The sequence below is a fragment of the Echeneis naucrates genome, chromosome 23 (assembly GCF_900963305.1).
Source record: "Echeneis naucrates chromosome 23, fEcheNa1.1, whole genome shotgun sequence".
NCBI classification, from domain to species: domain Eukaryota; kingdom Metazoa; phylum Chordata; class Actinopteri; order Carangiformes; family Echeneidae; genus Echeneis; species Echeneis naucrates.
The window spans coordinates 14,468,984-14,484,229 of NC_042533.1; the positions used below are offsets into that span (position 1 = coordinate 14,468,984).

At 41.0% G+C, this 15,246-nt stretch overlaps 1 protein-coding gene across 2 annotated transcripts; it reads left to right on the top strand.

Annotated features, from left to right (window-relative positions):
* Nucleotides 1-2,658: 2,658 nt before the first annotated feature.
* On the top strand, nt 2,659-14,851 carry gdi2 (GDP dissociation inhibitor 2). 2 transcript variants are annotated; one of them, XM_029495391.1, is made up of 10 exons: nt 2,659-2,808; nt 9,407-9,514; nt 9,722-9,821; nt 9,972-10,106; nt 10,274-10,472; nt 10,585-10,716; nt 11,314-11,413; nt 12,377-12,548; nt 13,106-13,305; nt 14,003-14,851. In XM_029495391.1, exons 1-10 carry the CDS (start codon nt 2,764-2,766, stop codon nt 14,153-14,155), a joined length of 1,344 nt encoding a protein of 447 aa, XP_029351251.1. In that variant the 5' UTR covers nt 2,659-2,763; the 3' UTR covers nt 14,156-14,851. The 2 variants fall into 2 exon arrangements, with proteins under 2 accessions (XP_029351251.1, XP_029351252.1); XM_029495392.1 differs by lacking the exon at nt 9,972-10,106.
* Nucleotides 14,852-15,246: the final 395 nt, after the last annotated feature.

The window sequence follows — 15,246 nt, forward strand, 5'->3', positions numbered from 1 at the left end:
ACATCGAACTGCTGGCTGTAGGAATGCGCCCGTATTATCTACCAAGGGAGTTCAGGTACACCATTGTTATCACTGTTTACATCCCCCAGTCAGCTGATGCAGCGGTAGCCTGTGAAGTCATCAGCTCCACCGCTGCCAAACTACTGACCGAACACCCAGATGCATTCATGTTATATATTTTATTCCCTATGTGTAATGCTGCTGTTACACTGCAATTTCCCAGTCTGGGATAAATAAAGTATCTATCTATCTATCTATCTGCACAACCAAAACCGGGACAGAGGGTGGATGACGGGACATGGCCGGGTCACTGGGCACACTAGGATTCAACTGACTACTGGTGACCCTTGGCTTTTGCCCCCCCTCCACACACAGCATACGTGCAGAGATTGTTTCGTATGCAGAGCTCTTGCTCCTTTGGAGAAAGGGAAACTCGGCTTCAGGTTCCCCTGACTGGGTTCCTGGTGTAGGAGTTGAGCTGCTGACACCCCCTCTGGACTGGATGGTGGGCTGACGATGAAAGAACACCTGACCAGCTCTATTACTCGGTCCAGCGTTGAAGGGACATCACTGGGAAACCAGCTCATCATTGACATAGTCGATGAGACCATAGAGGAAGGTGTCCACCTGGGCAGTAGAATTTCACCTACAGAGGCTGGCTTTGGTGCGGAAGTCTATTGAATAATCTGTCACGGTGCCGCCCCATGCCGCAACCATACACACGCTCCAGAGAGGTCTCTGGGCTGAAGGACCCCGTGCCGAAAGCTTTGCACTGCTCCTCAGCAAACATCTGTAAAGAGGAGCATGCTGGAGACTGTCGCTCCTACTCTGCAGTCCCCCACAGGTGAACTCTGCCTGTGAGGTGGTTGACGGTAAAGGCTACCTTTACCTGCTCAGAAAGGAGTCACAAATTTCTGGGTTCCCACCCGGGGCTCAGGGGCGTCGCTTGACTGGGGGATAGCTGGAGCAGGTGCTGGAAGGTCTGAGGCAGGCGGAGTAGTCACAGATGAAGAGATGAGCGCAGCAAGTCCAGTCCATTGTGGCAAGCTGCTTGCCATGCTTCAGCAGTAGTTACAGACATCACTGCCTCATGCTGTTGAAGGACCTTCTCAATCTGGTCCAGTCGGCTCAGGGTTGACGGATTGTTTGCTGGGTCCATACTGGCCAGATTGTACAGTCTTGGGTTTAGGCAGGATGCAGGACCCAGGACCCAGGACCCAAGAACAGCAGAAGCATAGATATAAAAAGTCTTTATAAAAATCTTTGCAGCAACAATACACAAAAAGAGAAACACAATTTATTTCTAAAGTAAAAGGCAAGTTTGAGTTGTGAGTCATCTCTTATTTAAAGTTAACCACTTAATTGACTGATCCATCAGGGGTTACCACTGAGGGGAAATTGAAATTATCAGAGCTTTGTTGCTTTTTGAGAGAAGCATACATTTGGTTTGCATTGAGAGGTTTAGGTACAGGTGTTGATGCAACAGAATATATAACCATATCATCAAGTGGCATATTTTCTATTGATGAAATTAGCATGCTCACTAACAAGCAGGCCCTCTCTTTTGTTGCCCACTTTGTACTGATGAAATAATGCTGCTTGGATTTAATTTAAATCTAATTCTAACTTATTGTCTTATAAATGCAAAAACAACCACCTGCTCATGGCAATAAACAATATTGAGCAGAAGAGAAAACTCACATATAGCCCCTTTAACATCTGTTATATAGGCTTCAGTGCTAGTGAACAGGACTACAGTATGTTAAGAAGTATCTCCAGAAATCACTCAAAAAAGGCCATTATTGTGTTTATGCTAGAGGGCTAGCCACACTGCTACATGACTATTAGACACTTTTTGTGCGATTAAGTTTAAACACGATGAGGAACATTAAGATAAACTTACTTGCTTGTGTGGACTTTTGTCTGATTGTATTTTAAAGTCAATGTAAAATATCTAACTTGCTAAATGCAGTTCATGGGATGTCTGAAATATAACAAAATCTCAGCATTAAACATCAGGAGCTGCATCTGTTGATTGCTGCCCATGGAAATATTGTGTGGCCATCGTGCTTCAATTATCAGGAATGTGCATGGATAATAATAAAACCAAGGCCACAGTGAATAATACAAAGGCTAACTTTGTGATTGTCATTAAATTTACTAAACAGGTGTGTCCATGGTTGCAACACAAACAGTGATGTGACAATACCTTCCTACTCATCACCCTTCCTGCGTTAGGGAAACCGTGGAATGAGGTGATTAAATAGGTTCTGTTAATATATGTTTTTAATATAAAAATAATAAAAAAAAAAAGTAAAAATCAGTGAATGTACTAAAGTTCAACTATAGTTTGAGAGCAATATATATCATAACAAATAAACTCTAATATGATTGGGATTGGCTCCAGCACCCACAGGTTGGAGATGATGAATGAAGGAAAAGGAATGAAAGGGTGTTGGGTGAGAACTAAAGAAAAGGTTCAAGTTTTAATTATTGTAAAGTTGTTACAAGAGGCGTGTGCTGTCTGAATCTTCTGTCTCTGTGGTTTCTGCAAAAGGACAGAAGTTGCAAGAATTCAAGAATACTTTTTACTTCACTTAGCTACCAACCACTAAGCACCGCCTCTCTCGAGTGATTGATAGCTGAGAGGCCCCGCCCCCCGAGGCGCCTGACGCCGAACCGCAGCCCCTTCTCACTTCCACTCCCGCAGGTCTCCATTTTCTTTCCTGATATTCAATCGCAGAGGAAAAAAGACTTGGAAAAATGAATGAAGAATACGACGTTATCGTTCTGGGCACTGGACTCACGGTGAGAAAGCATCGAGCGATGCGGTCCAAAGCGTTGAAGTGATTTGCAACCTGTTACCGAGCGTTGTTAGCACTTGACAGTTTGCTCCGAGCTAACAGGGCCTAATCAGCAGGAGGAGCGCTAAGTAGCTAGCTTAGCAGCTAACTCGAAGCGAGCCTTCGTTATTGGAAACCAAGCAAAGTAGCGAACGCCAAGAATTAGCCCGGTGGCTATATGCAACTGCTGCCAGTGGCCAAAAAACATGCGTGATACAAAGACTTCCATGCGGAAAAGTTGAAGCACTCTTATCTGTTGCTGTGTTTGTTATTCTATCGGCTCTGGATGAAGGAAACTCGGGTATTCAGTCGGTAACTGGGCAGTTGAGCGCCAACTCGAGTAGCTTTTCTCTGTCAAGATAAGATTATAACGCGGATGATTAGTCTGCTAACGTTAGCCGACCGAAATGAAGCCAATCAACGAGTCTGTAAAGGAACCAAAAACAAGGTGTCAGAGCTTCATCGATTTATCTGCAGCATGCATTGACTTCTCATTGGATGACTGAGGGAGTTTTATTCAGTGTAGATTTAGCAAAGGTGTCTACTTTTCTGAGTAAATTCACAAGATAATGCAGCTACTTAGACTAAATGAAGTCTGAAGTTAACGTCCAGGCGCTCAATAGGCAGACAAGTGAAGTTGTCTAAAAGCGGAATGAAGCATATTGTAATAAAGTTTATAAAGCCTCTGCACCTTTTCTCAACTCAGGGACCAGGTAATAGTGTGGCTGCTATCCCGAAAAACTGGGGTAGTGTGGATCATTGAACTGACAGTCAGGGAGTTCAACAACGCATGATTAACCTGCAACTCGACGTTGAACTTGATCGCGTCGTTTTCTCTTCCACGCTCAAAAGTCCCAACACAGCGGATACAGTCGAATATGGCTTGGCAGTGTTTGAGGTATTCGCCTGGATGTTTAACCGGAAATTGACTTTGTCAGCAGTAATCAGGCCCCGGCCTCACACACGGAACTAGACTCCTGACTGTCATCTCTCCAGGACAGAAGCCTGTCCCGTGATGAGTCTACCGCAGGCCTTGAGCCGGCTACATGTCAACTCTGAGTGACTAACTTTTTTTGCAGTTTATGAGCACTTTTTAATGTCAAGAACTTCAGTACAGCCTTTTCTCAATGTAAATGTGCCAGTTTCCTCACTATTTAAGTCCATGCACAGTATTTTTTATGAAGTCAAACATGTTAAAGTAACTTTTGCCAGACTCGGGGTGGGCAAAAGTAGCAGGGCAAAAGCAGCTCAGGAAAAAAGGGGGCTGGTCAAATTTGCTGGCTTGATTGTTGATTTAGCTCACATCTGGGTGTGGTTCCACCAACACTGAGGAACTGAAAGTACTCTGGACTATCTCTGCGACTAAGTGAGAGCAAAACTGACTCACAGCCAGTTTGAAAAGCTCTGCAGGTGGATGCTGTGGTGTTATAGGGTGGCTTCACATGGTTTTTGTTCCTAATTGCAAATCAGTGACTTCACTTCTGTTAGTCCGACAGCTTCTCTTTTAGTGCTTCTCAACAGGTTACTCAGATGTCAGATAGCCCTAGAGCTCAAGCACTGGAGAGTGTTACTCTAGTTTTTACTTACATCAGATCAGACCATGAGACAGTGCTCATTGGTTTTTTGTTTAATTTTTAAAGATCTTTTTACATCTTTTAAGTGTTTAATAGGAAAGAAGACTTTATTAATGCATTTGTGAATTTCAGAAAATAAGTTACTTTTTGAAAATAGATTTTAAAGGTTTTAAAAATATATTAACGATGCATGTGCTATTTAAAATTGTCCACTTAGTTCATGCTGTTACTGTATGTCCAGAATGGAGAAGGAGCTTGTCCAACAGTGTTTTCAAATATACAACAGTTGTATATGGCAATGTTTGAGAGGAGGAAGAAGTGGTATAGTGATAAAAATGCAGCAAATGCTCTAACAGTTTAACATTAGTTGCTACAGCAATAGTTGCCTGAAGTAAAGTTTGTTTTTGTTGTGGCGGAAAGCATCAAAAGAGCAGCACTGCGTAGTGGTTAGCACTCTCGCCCCACAATAAGAAGGTTGTGGGTTCGGTTCCCAGCCTGTGCAGAATTTGCGAAAATCTGTGGGTCTGGGTGGGTTTCCTAATTCCTCCCACCGTCCACACGTGTTAACTGGTGCCTACTCTACTGGTGTGAGTGGTGGTTTGTCCTGTGATGGACACAGGGTGTATCACACCCCTCACCTGGAACGTTAGCTGAGATTGGCTCCAGCCCCAACTCGCAACCTGGAAATGGAGAAGCGGTAGAAGATGGATGGGAGGAGAGCCAGACGTAATATGCTGGAATAATAGTTCTACTAATAGTAGAACTTCTCCATTCACAAAGAACTTTTCTGAAAATATATCAAACCTCAAAATCACCCCAAAATGCAAAAAATCTCTTGATGAGAAGGAAAAGGCAACAACAGGCATTAAATTGTAATACTTTAATTCACAGCTCAGACGATAGATATTTGAATATTTCATTAATGAAATTTAATTAAATGTTGAATCAAGACCATAATTGGCAGACTTATTCATAATTAAATCATTCTTTGCAGACTTTCCAAATACCAGATCAGAGCTACTGATGGCTTTGTTCCCATCACAAGGAGGAAATGATGTTAAAGGAAATGCATGCCTTTGCTCACAGTATAATGAATAGGAAAGGGCTGAACGCAGGACGCAAAACCTCACTAACTTTGTGTAAAGCTGAGCAGCTTAAAAATCTCACACAAATTGACGATTGTGACTTAAAAAAATAATAATAATAAAATAAAATTCCCTATTTAAAACGAAATGCAAATGTACAAAAGAACATTTTTAAAAGAGTTTTGCTTTTATTTTTAGTTTTTATTTTCCCTTTTGGGATTTGAACAAAATTGTCCCTTTTTCTCACAAATCGCAATTGAGTTAGGCTCCGTTTTTGTCCAAGTAGAGTCACCTTAAATAACTCTCCAAAATAATGGACCTAACTGCACATGTGTAACTGACATTGGGTAGCAACTCACATCAGGTAACGAGAAGCTGAGCCCACCCTTACCTGCGGGAGCCCAAGGGAAGGGTCAGTGGTGGAAGGTAAAATAGAAAAACAAATCACCCTAAACTCCAAATTCTGAAATGTTGTATCTCAGACTGTTGTTTAAAGTGCATGATGTGGGGACAGTTGTCCAGTTGTGAGCTGATGTTTTGTCCATCCAGCCTGCAGTCCAACAAAGTCCACAATGACTTCAAAGGATACATTTTCTCAAATAATGCTTGATAAAACATGTTTGATTGATTAATGGATATATTGCTTCAGCTCTGTACCTGTGTTCATTTCAAATAATTCCTTCTTCTGGTGATCTGAAGGGTTGGGGACCTACAGATTCTTGTGACCTAAACATTTGGAAGTTTAATGGAGATTTTCAGTCTAGTAAAATCAAAGACTGTGACTTCAAGCTGTGTTTGTGATAACCTGTCATATGACAATGAGTCGTCAAGCAATTACCCCTTGTAGTGGACTTTGCTGTCTCTAACCCTTTCTGAGTTAATGGGTCTTATGTTTTCAAAATTGAACTGAGACTTGCCATCCTGATCAGTCTAAATTTTCTGCCTGCCTGTTCAGCTGATCAGTTTGTTTGCCTCTCTGTAAGCATGGCCACTACCATCTGGCTGATGTAGTGATGACAAGGCTGCCTCAGGCTCTGTGCCACAGCCTGCATTTTATATAAGCAGCGGGTCATTTACACTTGTCAACCACAAGGAGCAACAGTTGAGACATCAGAACAGCTCTGTCTTTGAGAGATTGAACTGCAGCCATACTGGAAATGAAACATTTACAGCCTATGTAGAAGTTTTCTCTGAGGTTAACTGGGTCAGACAGTATACTGCACGATACTGCATTTTACAACTAAATGATGGTGTTGAATTATACTTTGAAAACAACTGACTGGTGTCATGTTAAGTGTGGAGGTGGATTTATTGAAAAAAAAAAAAAAATACATGAGGGCATTTATAGACTATTCCACAACAACAGGTTCCACCCTTTGCACATTATGCTAAGCAAAGTGTGTGTGATATAGTGCTTCTTGCAGTTTATATGAGGGTATTTTGAAATAAATTTTAATATCCCTCTTTTGCTTGCAATGCAAAAGACTGCAATCAGTGTTCAGACTTGCGTCCCATAACTGAAGTTTCACACAGACCTGTCAACTGTCCAGCTCAGTGCTGTTAAACCAGTAACATTGCAACTACAGGGTCCCTTGAGAGTAAGCTGAAGCACCAGAAGAACTTATAAAACACTCAGTCACTCTCTCAGAGACTCATACTCTTTTTTTTTTTGGAGAAAAAAATCAGCTGTTATCACTGGGTTTGCGAGGTTTGTCCCAAAATTTGAGTAGAAATATTTCTTTATGCTCCTCATGGATTTATAAATATAATTGGACAGGCCGGAAATTGCAGTTAATTGAGAACCAAACCAACAAACGGGACTTCCTTTTTTCCCCTTGTATGTTTGAGCCTCATGTTAGCTTAAGCTATGTATGATGTATGGTTTGGGTTGCACATGGTACAACTTGGTTGGAAAATTTAACAAATGCACAAACTGCTCAACAAGTTTTTGTGGTGAAGAATATTTCCTGTCACAGTTTCTAGTTTGAGCTTCATGCATCCTTATTTCTGCTGCCTCACTATACTCTGGTCAGCTCTTTTCTGTGTGACTAACGTAATGTTCCTACTTGTAGAGCTGATGGTCAATCCATACTGCTCAGGGAAACCAAGCTGCCATTGAGTATGATGAATTAGGTTGACTGGATAAAAACAAACTGTTGGAGCCCCGTCACTTCCTGTTTGAAGAGACTGCAAAGTGTATGCCACATCCTGTGAGAGCTGCTGTTTTGTCATGTGAGAAACACATTGGACCACATATTGTCAGTATTAGCTGCCATTAATTAGTACATTTTACAAGTCTGAAGTCACAGGAAATGCACAGTGTTTTCCTGCATCCACAAACCCCTCTGGCTGTAATCGGATTAAGACCTTTGGCCCCCCCCATAACTCCCAAGCCTCTGAAATACTAAATTAAAGGTGAAAGTGGTGCTTCTCAGCACATCTCCAAAAAAGCATACCGGACATCATGTTGGCACTCGATTTGTCAAAGCTCAATTCTTAGGTCTGCCCATGTCTCCTCGTTCCTTTCATTCTGTTAACCTGAGGAGTTGCTCACCTTCAAGTTTTAATTCATAGTTGTGCATCAGGTAAAATGATAAACAGAATCAAAGCACTGACTGTCGGAGGTAAATCTTCTGCAAAACAGCCCAATTACAAACAAATATTAATTTGAGCCTTGAGACAATATAGCTGTCTACAGTAGTTAATTCCTTGTATTGAGCATAAAGCTGCGTGGCTGTGGACAGAACAGAAACCCATGTCTGGTGTTGGTTAATCCATTTGGTTAATCCAGTGACTTAGACACATCCTGCAGATACAACTTTTGTTTGTACTGGACAGTTAGAATGATAGAGAAAAGAAAGTGGCAGGTGGTTTCACAGTACCAGTGACACTTGCCTTGCTGTCTTTCTGTGCACAGTTCACATGATACTTGAAAGCTGGACTTATTTTTGCATAGAATGGAATTTTAAGACTCTTCAGCATTGGCTTCACTTTGAGACCTCCAGTCAATGACCTCCAGACCACTTTTATAGGCAGTTCCTGAGCAAGACACGTGCCTCGTGAAAGATTTGGTTAGACACTGGTTCTACAAACCATGCAGTATAGCCAGCAGTCGTAAGATGTACATAACACTGGCAGTGTGTCTCCTCCAATACATGAAATTGGGAAGTGAAATGAAACCTAGACTTTCTACAGTTGCCAGTCAAGTATGATGTAGCCAGTGCGTTCCTGGCTTAAATTTTTGACACACAAGAAGGATTCCTGGCCTGAGACAGGTTTACAACAAATTATTTCCTTTCAAAACACTACACATATTATATCAAACTAATCTGACACTCTGTTGATTTTTGTCAGTGCTGTCTGCTCATTGTCAGCTGTAAACAGGAAACACAGCCATAAATCTTGAGATATTGAAGCGTTAGCTTCAATGAAATAGCTGAAATTTTTAACTGTATGTGTAATTATAACCTCTTAACTGCAAAATGAAGTTGAACAGTTGATTAACAAGGGTTATTAAGAACCAGTTCAACACTGCATGGGTACATTTATGTAGACTTATGTAGATTTGTTCCTGACCAAAACGTTTATCATGTGACTGTCTTGCTGTGTTCCACTCATCTCTTTCAACTGGACTGTCCCACTGAGGACAACACTAACACTTTTCATCCAAACGGATCAGTGGATTAACAGCCACACCAAACAGGGTTCACATTTGTCCATTTATGTTACAGTGATGGTGGATGGTGTGATGACTGGACTGGACTGCAGCAGCAAAGCAGACTTGGGGAATCTGCCCCATCATTGATAAAATAAAACATGTCCAGTGTGTGCTGATAGGGATGACTAGGGAGGGAATTTCCTGCGTCCTGTAACCTAAATCTCATGCTTTTTATTTTCCCAACAGGAATGCATTTTATCAGGCATTATGTCCGTGAAGGGGAAAAAGGTTCTGCACATGGACCGCAACTCTTACTATGGAGCTGAGAGTGCATCCATCACACCGCTTGAAGATGTGAGTTGACTTTGCAATACTGTGGAATAGTGATAATATACATTTGCGTTGTATCTTAAACTGAGGTGTGGCTTTTTTTTACATTAGAGATTTTAATTGAGCCAACCTTGTTTTGACTCCACGCTTTTCTTCACCTCCAGCTCAGTGTAATGTGTCTGTCAGTGGTTATGTTAGCTGATCCAATCCTCCTCTGGTATTTCCCTGCAGCTCTACAAGCGGTTCAACCTTCCTGGCACCCCTCCTGACTCAATGGGAAAAGGCAGGGACTGGAATGTGGACCTCATCCCTAAATTCCTAATGGCCAATGGTAAACAACTGAATATCACATGCAGGTTTAGCTGGTGACTCAAACCTCTGGTGTTAAGCTGAAGAGGGGATTCAAAGTGTCAACCATACAGTTACAATTTACTTACAATTTAATTACAATACACTTAATGTTTGCATCTCCTCCTGTCAGGTCAGCTTGTCCGTATGCTGCTGATCACACAGGTTACTCGCTACCTGGACTTCAAAGTGATCGAAGGCAGTTATGTGTACAAGGCCGGCAAAATCTACAAAGTCCCCTCTACTGAGACTGAAGCTTTGGCATCCAGTAAGTGACAAGAGAATGTGGTGAGAAGTGGATATAGGGGTTCATGAAAATTAGGGAACTGCTGATTTTGAGGCTTTTTGTAGATTGACTGGATTTGAAGAGACCCTAACACTCTTCATATTGTATCGATATTAACTAACTACTACTAACCACTTGGTCCTCTGAAGGTCTCATGGGCTTGTTTGAGAAACGGCGCTTCAGGAAGTTTCTGATCTTCATTGCCAACTTCGATGAGAATGACCCCAAAACCATGGAAGGTGTTGACCCCAACAAGACAACAATGAGGGCTATTTTCCAAAAGTTTAGCCTCGGTCAGGAAGTCATAGACTTCACTGGCCATTCCCTTGCCCTCTACCGCACAGATGAGTCAGTGGTTTTTGTTTGACAAGTACCACAATTATACCATAAGTGCACATTATTGTGATGCTGTGGTCCATCCTTAATACATTTTAAATGATCTCCATCTCTCTTCTCTCAGTTACCTGGATCTGCCCTGCATTGAAACAATAAACAGGATAAAGCTTTACAGTGAGTCTCTTGCCAGATACGGCAAGAGCCCATACCTCTACCCACTGTATGGTCTGGGAGAACTGCCTCAAGGCTTTGCCAGGTATGGGGGAATCTTGATTACTGAGTGTGAGACATATCTCTGTCATGCCAGTCCATTATTCAGGCAAGGGCTTTTACTGGCTTAAAGTCAGTTCTCAAAGTAGCACCGAAACCAGCCACAACAACTACAGTGTAACATGTTTCACATTGCAAAACACAACACCTGTTTGATGCTCAAAATTGGATACAGAAGGAGCCTTCTCTCTGTACTCTTTAATGTCTATGGATTTGTGCATATTTTCTGAAGCTATTCGGATCAAATTTACCAAGGAGACACAAAAAAATTATTATATACAACTTTTAAAACGACCTGACAGCGCTGCCTCCATGATTACCACGTTTGTTGTGGTCAGGAACTTCAATTTTCTGCCCTTCATTAGACATGTTGATCAACAGCTGGCCGATCTTTCTCTACAATTCTCAAAAAAAACCAACGAACTCTGTTTTTGTCATGGTGTACAGAAAAAATACTGCAGAACTGCATCAGTAGTGAAGTTTTTAATTCAGCGTTAAACACAGTGTTATGGGTTCATGTAGCACACAGTGCTTTTTGTTCTGGTGAAGGGAAGTAACGTTTGACAAACTGTTTTTATTCCAGGCTGAGTGCAATCTATGGTGGGACATATATGCTGAACAAGCCCATTGACGAGATTGTGGTGGAGAATGGGAAGGTTGTGGGAGTCAAGTCTGAGGGAGAGGTGAGCATCTTTTGTTACTTGCCTGTAAGACCCATAGACAGTGTGGGTTTTTTATTTTTTTGTTTGTTTGTTTTTTTTTCCCACTACACAACTGTATTTGGGCAGGTGAAAAAAAAGCTATGGCTTTAAAGGCTATGTACAGAAATGTTTTCATGACAGAAATTTTGAACTCAAGCATTTGTGTGGTTAAAGATGTGTTTTACGAACAGCCATTGATCAGATCAGTGTTAGGGTGTCTGAACTGGCTCAGAGTTGACAGTTGGAGCGAGGTTAAAAATAAAAATTTACATCCACAACAAGACAAGTTAAATCACCAAAATCATAACTGTGTGGTAATCCGTAGAAACATGAAAGAAGGGTTAGGGTTAGGGTTAGGGTTAGAGACCAGGAGGGTTAGGGTTAGGGTTAGGCTAACCCTAACCCAGGAAACGTAAAAGCTGTCTGCAATGACACACAATTCTTAAACTGCTGATGTTGCAGCTAATTAATATATTTTTATATGTTTAAATTTCTGGTAGAGGTAGGTGCACGTCATTCCTTCTTCTGAGTGTCGTCTGCATTTGTGCCTCATTTGCAGGCTACTGGTGGACATTAGCTGTGAACAGAGAAACCTGAAACTTGACTTACTGCAGTGCAGCTTAGACAGCTTGGCGACCAAAAGAAGTGTTAAATAAGATTTATGTCATTTGAAACCTTGCGATTTTATCTCCCTGTGTGGATCCAGCAACGGATAACAGCTCTAACATCGTGGCTGGTCAACAATTAATTAATCCAATTAGATGGCCATTATTGACCATGTGTACTGTTTTAAAAGCATAGATCAGCAGTATGAGGAATAAGTGAAGTTCCTGTTATGTACAGGCTGCTAGGTATTTTCATGAATAAACAGGTCTTAATGTTCCCCTTATAAAGGGCTCTGCGGGTGGTCTGTGCCTCTGACCTTTGTCTCTTTTCCGACCACAGATTGCCAGGTGCAAGCAGCTGATCTGCGATCCCAGTTATGTCATGGACCGCAGCTCCAAGGTGGGCCAGGTGATTAGAGTCATCTGCATCTTGAGTCACCCCATTGCCAACACTGGTGACATCAACTCTTGCCAGATTATTATCCCCCAAAACCAGGTCAACAGGAAGCACGGTGAGCACCAAGTGAACTACCCAAGATATTTCCTATAGTTTCACTTTTTAATGAAGAGAAGAAAATAGGTGAATATGGTCAATACATGTATTCATGTCAGATGAAAACAGGAATGTTGTATTGCAGGTATGTCAGAGGGATAGTTAATAACTGAATAAGAAATGTAAATACTTAAAAGTTAAAAGTTGAGATAAATATTCTTAAAATAGAAATTAGGTCTGATTCTAATTATACAAGGAATATTGATGGCCTTTCTTGCATTGGATAGATGCTTATTGTAGCTTCTGAGCAAAAAAAATAAAAAATTTTCAATCTTTTCAATCAAACCTATTGGAAATAGCCACTGCTCAAATGTATTATTCCCCTTTTGGGTTATTATTCAACTTAAATGCGTAAAACTACAGATGTGATGGTAAATGTATAACATCCTCTCCTGAAATTCTGAAATGGACATGGCTCATTGTCAAGTTCTATAATGAATAGTCATATGTATTATTCTTAATGTCTTGTAATAGCATGAGAAATAAACATCAATTCATCTTTTTCTCTCTTTCCAGATATCTACGTTTGTATGATCTCCTTTGCTCACAACGTGGCAGCACAGGGTAAATACATCGCCATCGCCAGCACTACAGTGGAGACGAACAGCCCAGAGAAAGAGATCAAGCCTGCTCTGGACCTCCTTGAGCCCATCGAGCAGAAGTTTGTCAGCATTAGTGACCAGTATGCGCCCACAGACATGGGCACTGACAGCCAGGTACGATGTCCAAGATTATATGAACCTCAAAGGACCTCAGTGCAGTTACATTTTTCACCCCATGACTAAGCTGTCTGCAGGATTCAGATGGATTATATATGGGGTGGATATAGCTATACAGTTTTAGTACTGTAGTTTTAAAACCAACACAGTACTAACCCATATCTTATACACTTAGCCTTCCCAAATATTTCCATATATAAGATACAGAGCTTATCTTGCATTTTGTGACACAGGAGATCTCTCTTCAAGTTACATGAAGTCAAAGCCATAATGGATGGCAGTCCAGGTGTCATCAAATGCACTATTATCCGTAATCACGGTGACCACATTATAGTAAAACTTTGCACTTCCTGTTGTGCCGGTTGTGTCAGGTTTCAGTTGATTCTCTTTAATTGACCTGGCCTTTAGCCTCTGTACAATGATTTTTTTTTTTTTTTTTTCCATTGTTTAATAGTTAACATCTTGCCAATAAAAGGTGACAGCTCAATCCCAGAGCAGGCTAACTGTTTGCTTATGCTGATATAAATGTGTTACCTAAACATTGCAATTGGTTTGGTTCATTGAAGTAACAGCACTGGGTTAGCAATAAATGTTGTAAAATTCCGAACGCTACTAATATTGTTGCACCAGATCAATAGAGAAAGTGAAAGAAATTAATGCGAATCATCACTGTAAAATTTTTTTATTTTTCCAGATTTTTATCTCCCGCTCATACGATGCCACAACTCACTTTGAGACCACCTGTGACGACATCAAGGACATCTATCGGAGGATGACTGGCTCAGACTTTGACTTTGCCGAGATGGAGCGCAAGAAGCAGGACATCTTCGGTGATGCTGCAGAGTAGAGGCATCTGCATCACTCCTGATCATCAAATAACGCTGCCGACAACTGAAATCTTACAAAAAATAGAAAACCTACACAAAAATGTACACATCAATGAGGCTGGCTGGCTATCCCAGGATATGGTCTGCCCATTGACAAATTCATGATATATATAGAGAGATATGATATAGTTTTGTTGGATAGGGTTCAGGGAGGGTGCTATGCTTTTTCAAATCACCTTCAGATGGATGGTTATACACTGATACCACATCTTCTAATGCTTCTCATCAGATGATGGATAGTCCAAAGATGCCAAATAAAATGAGAATTCATAAACAGTAGGATCTGACAATATGGGTGGAGGGGAAATATTTTTTTTCTGTTTTGTGTTTGGAAGAAATATGATATCGACACATAAGTTATATTCTCTGCAAGTATTTCTCCATGTTGGGGTCTGGAGGGAAGTTGCTTTGTGGTTTTGTATGTCTGAATAAAATCATGAACAGCTGAGTGCTCCTCAACAGCAGACTGCTATGTGTGATGGCCCCTTAGCTGCCAGCTTAAATTGTCAGATTTTATTCATTAAAGTGGCTTAGTATTGTATGGACTTTTTGTGTGCCCCCCCCCCCAATGTAACCTAACCTCAGAACAGTCAGACAGCAAACAGCAACTGTAGTCCGGCATAAACTACCTGAACCTGATTTCGACACTGAGTTGATATAACACACGTGGAGATGTATTAGTTCTTGTGTTATGCAAAATGATGGGAAAGTGGAGCATTGACAGCAGATTGATGGAAAGTGGTTAACTGTAATTGCTTAAGAAGGACCAAATGTGTACTGCAGCAGTATTGAATTGATGAGAGCCCTCTGGTATCTCCCTGTTTCAGCAACTGTTAAAAAAACATCTTGGGCTCAAATGATTTCTGTACTGCAAAGTAAAAACAACTTTGTCAAAAAGAAAAGTGATATGATTCATTTGTTCTGTCAGCTCATCTTGTGTATGAAATGAAGAATGACTGATGGTTGCACACAAGAAATTTAAAACATAAATTAGGGCTGCTATTTAGATTTATTTACACTATCACAAATGAATTTAGATACTTTTACTGAG

What these genes read in the sequence shown, in the direction of transcription:
- gdi2 (XM_029495391.1), top strand. Translation starts at nt 2,764, where the DNA reads ATGAATGAAGAATACGACGTTATCGTTCTGGGCACTGGACTCACG. An exon ending in CTGCCTCAAGGCTTTGCCAG is followed by an intron (nt 10,717 to 11,313) that starts GTATGGGGGAAT and finishes TTTTTATTCCAG; the next exon opens with GCTGAGTGCAATCTATGGTG. An exon ending in ACATGGGCACTGACAGCCAG is followed by an intron (nt 13,306 to 14,002) that starts GTACGATGTCCA and finishes TTATTTTTCCAG; the next exon opens with ATTTTTATCTCCCGCTCATA.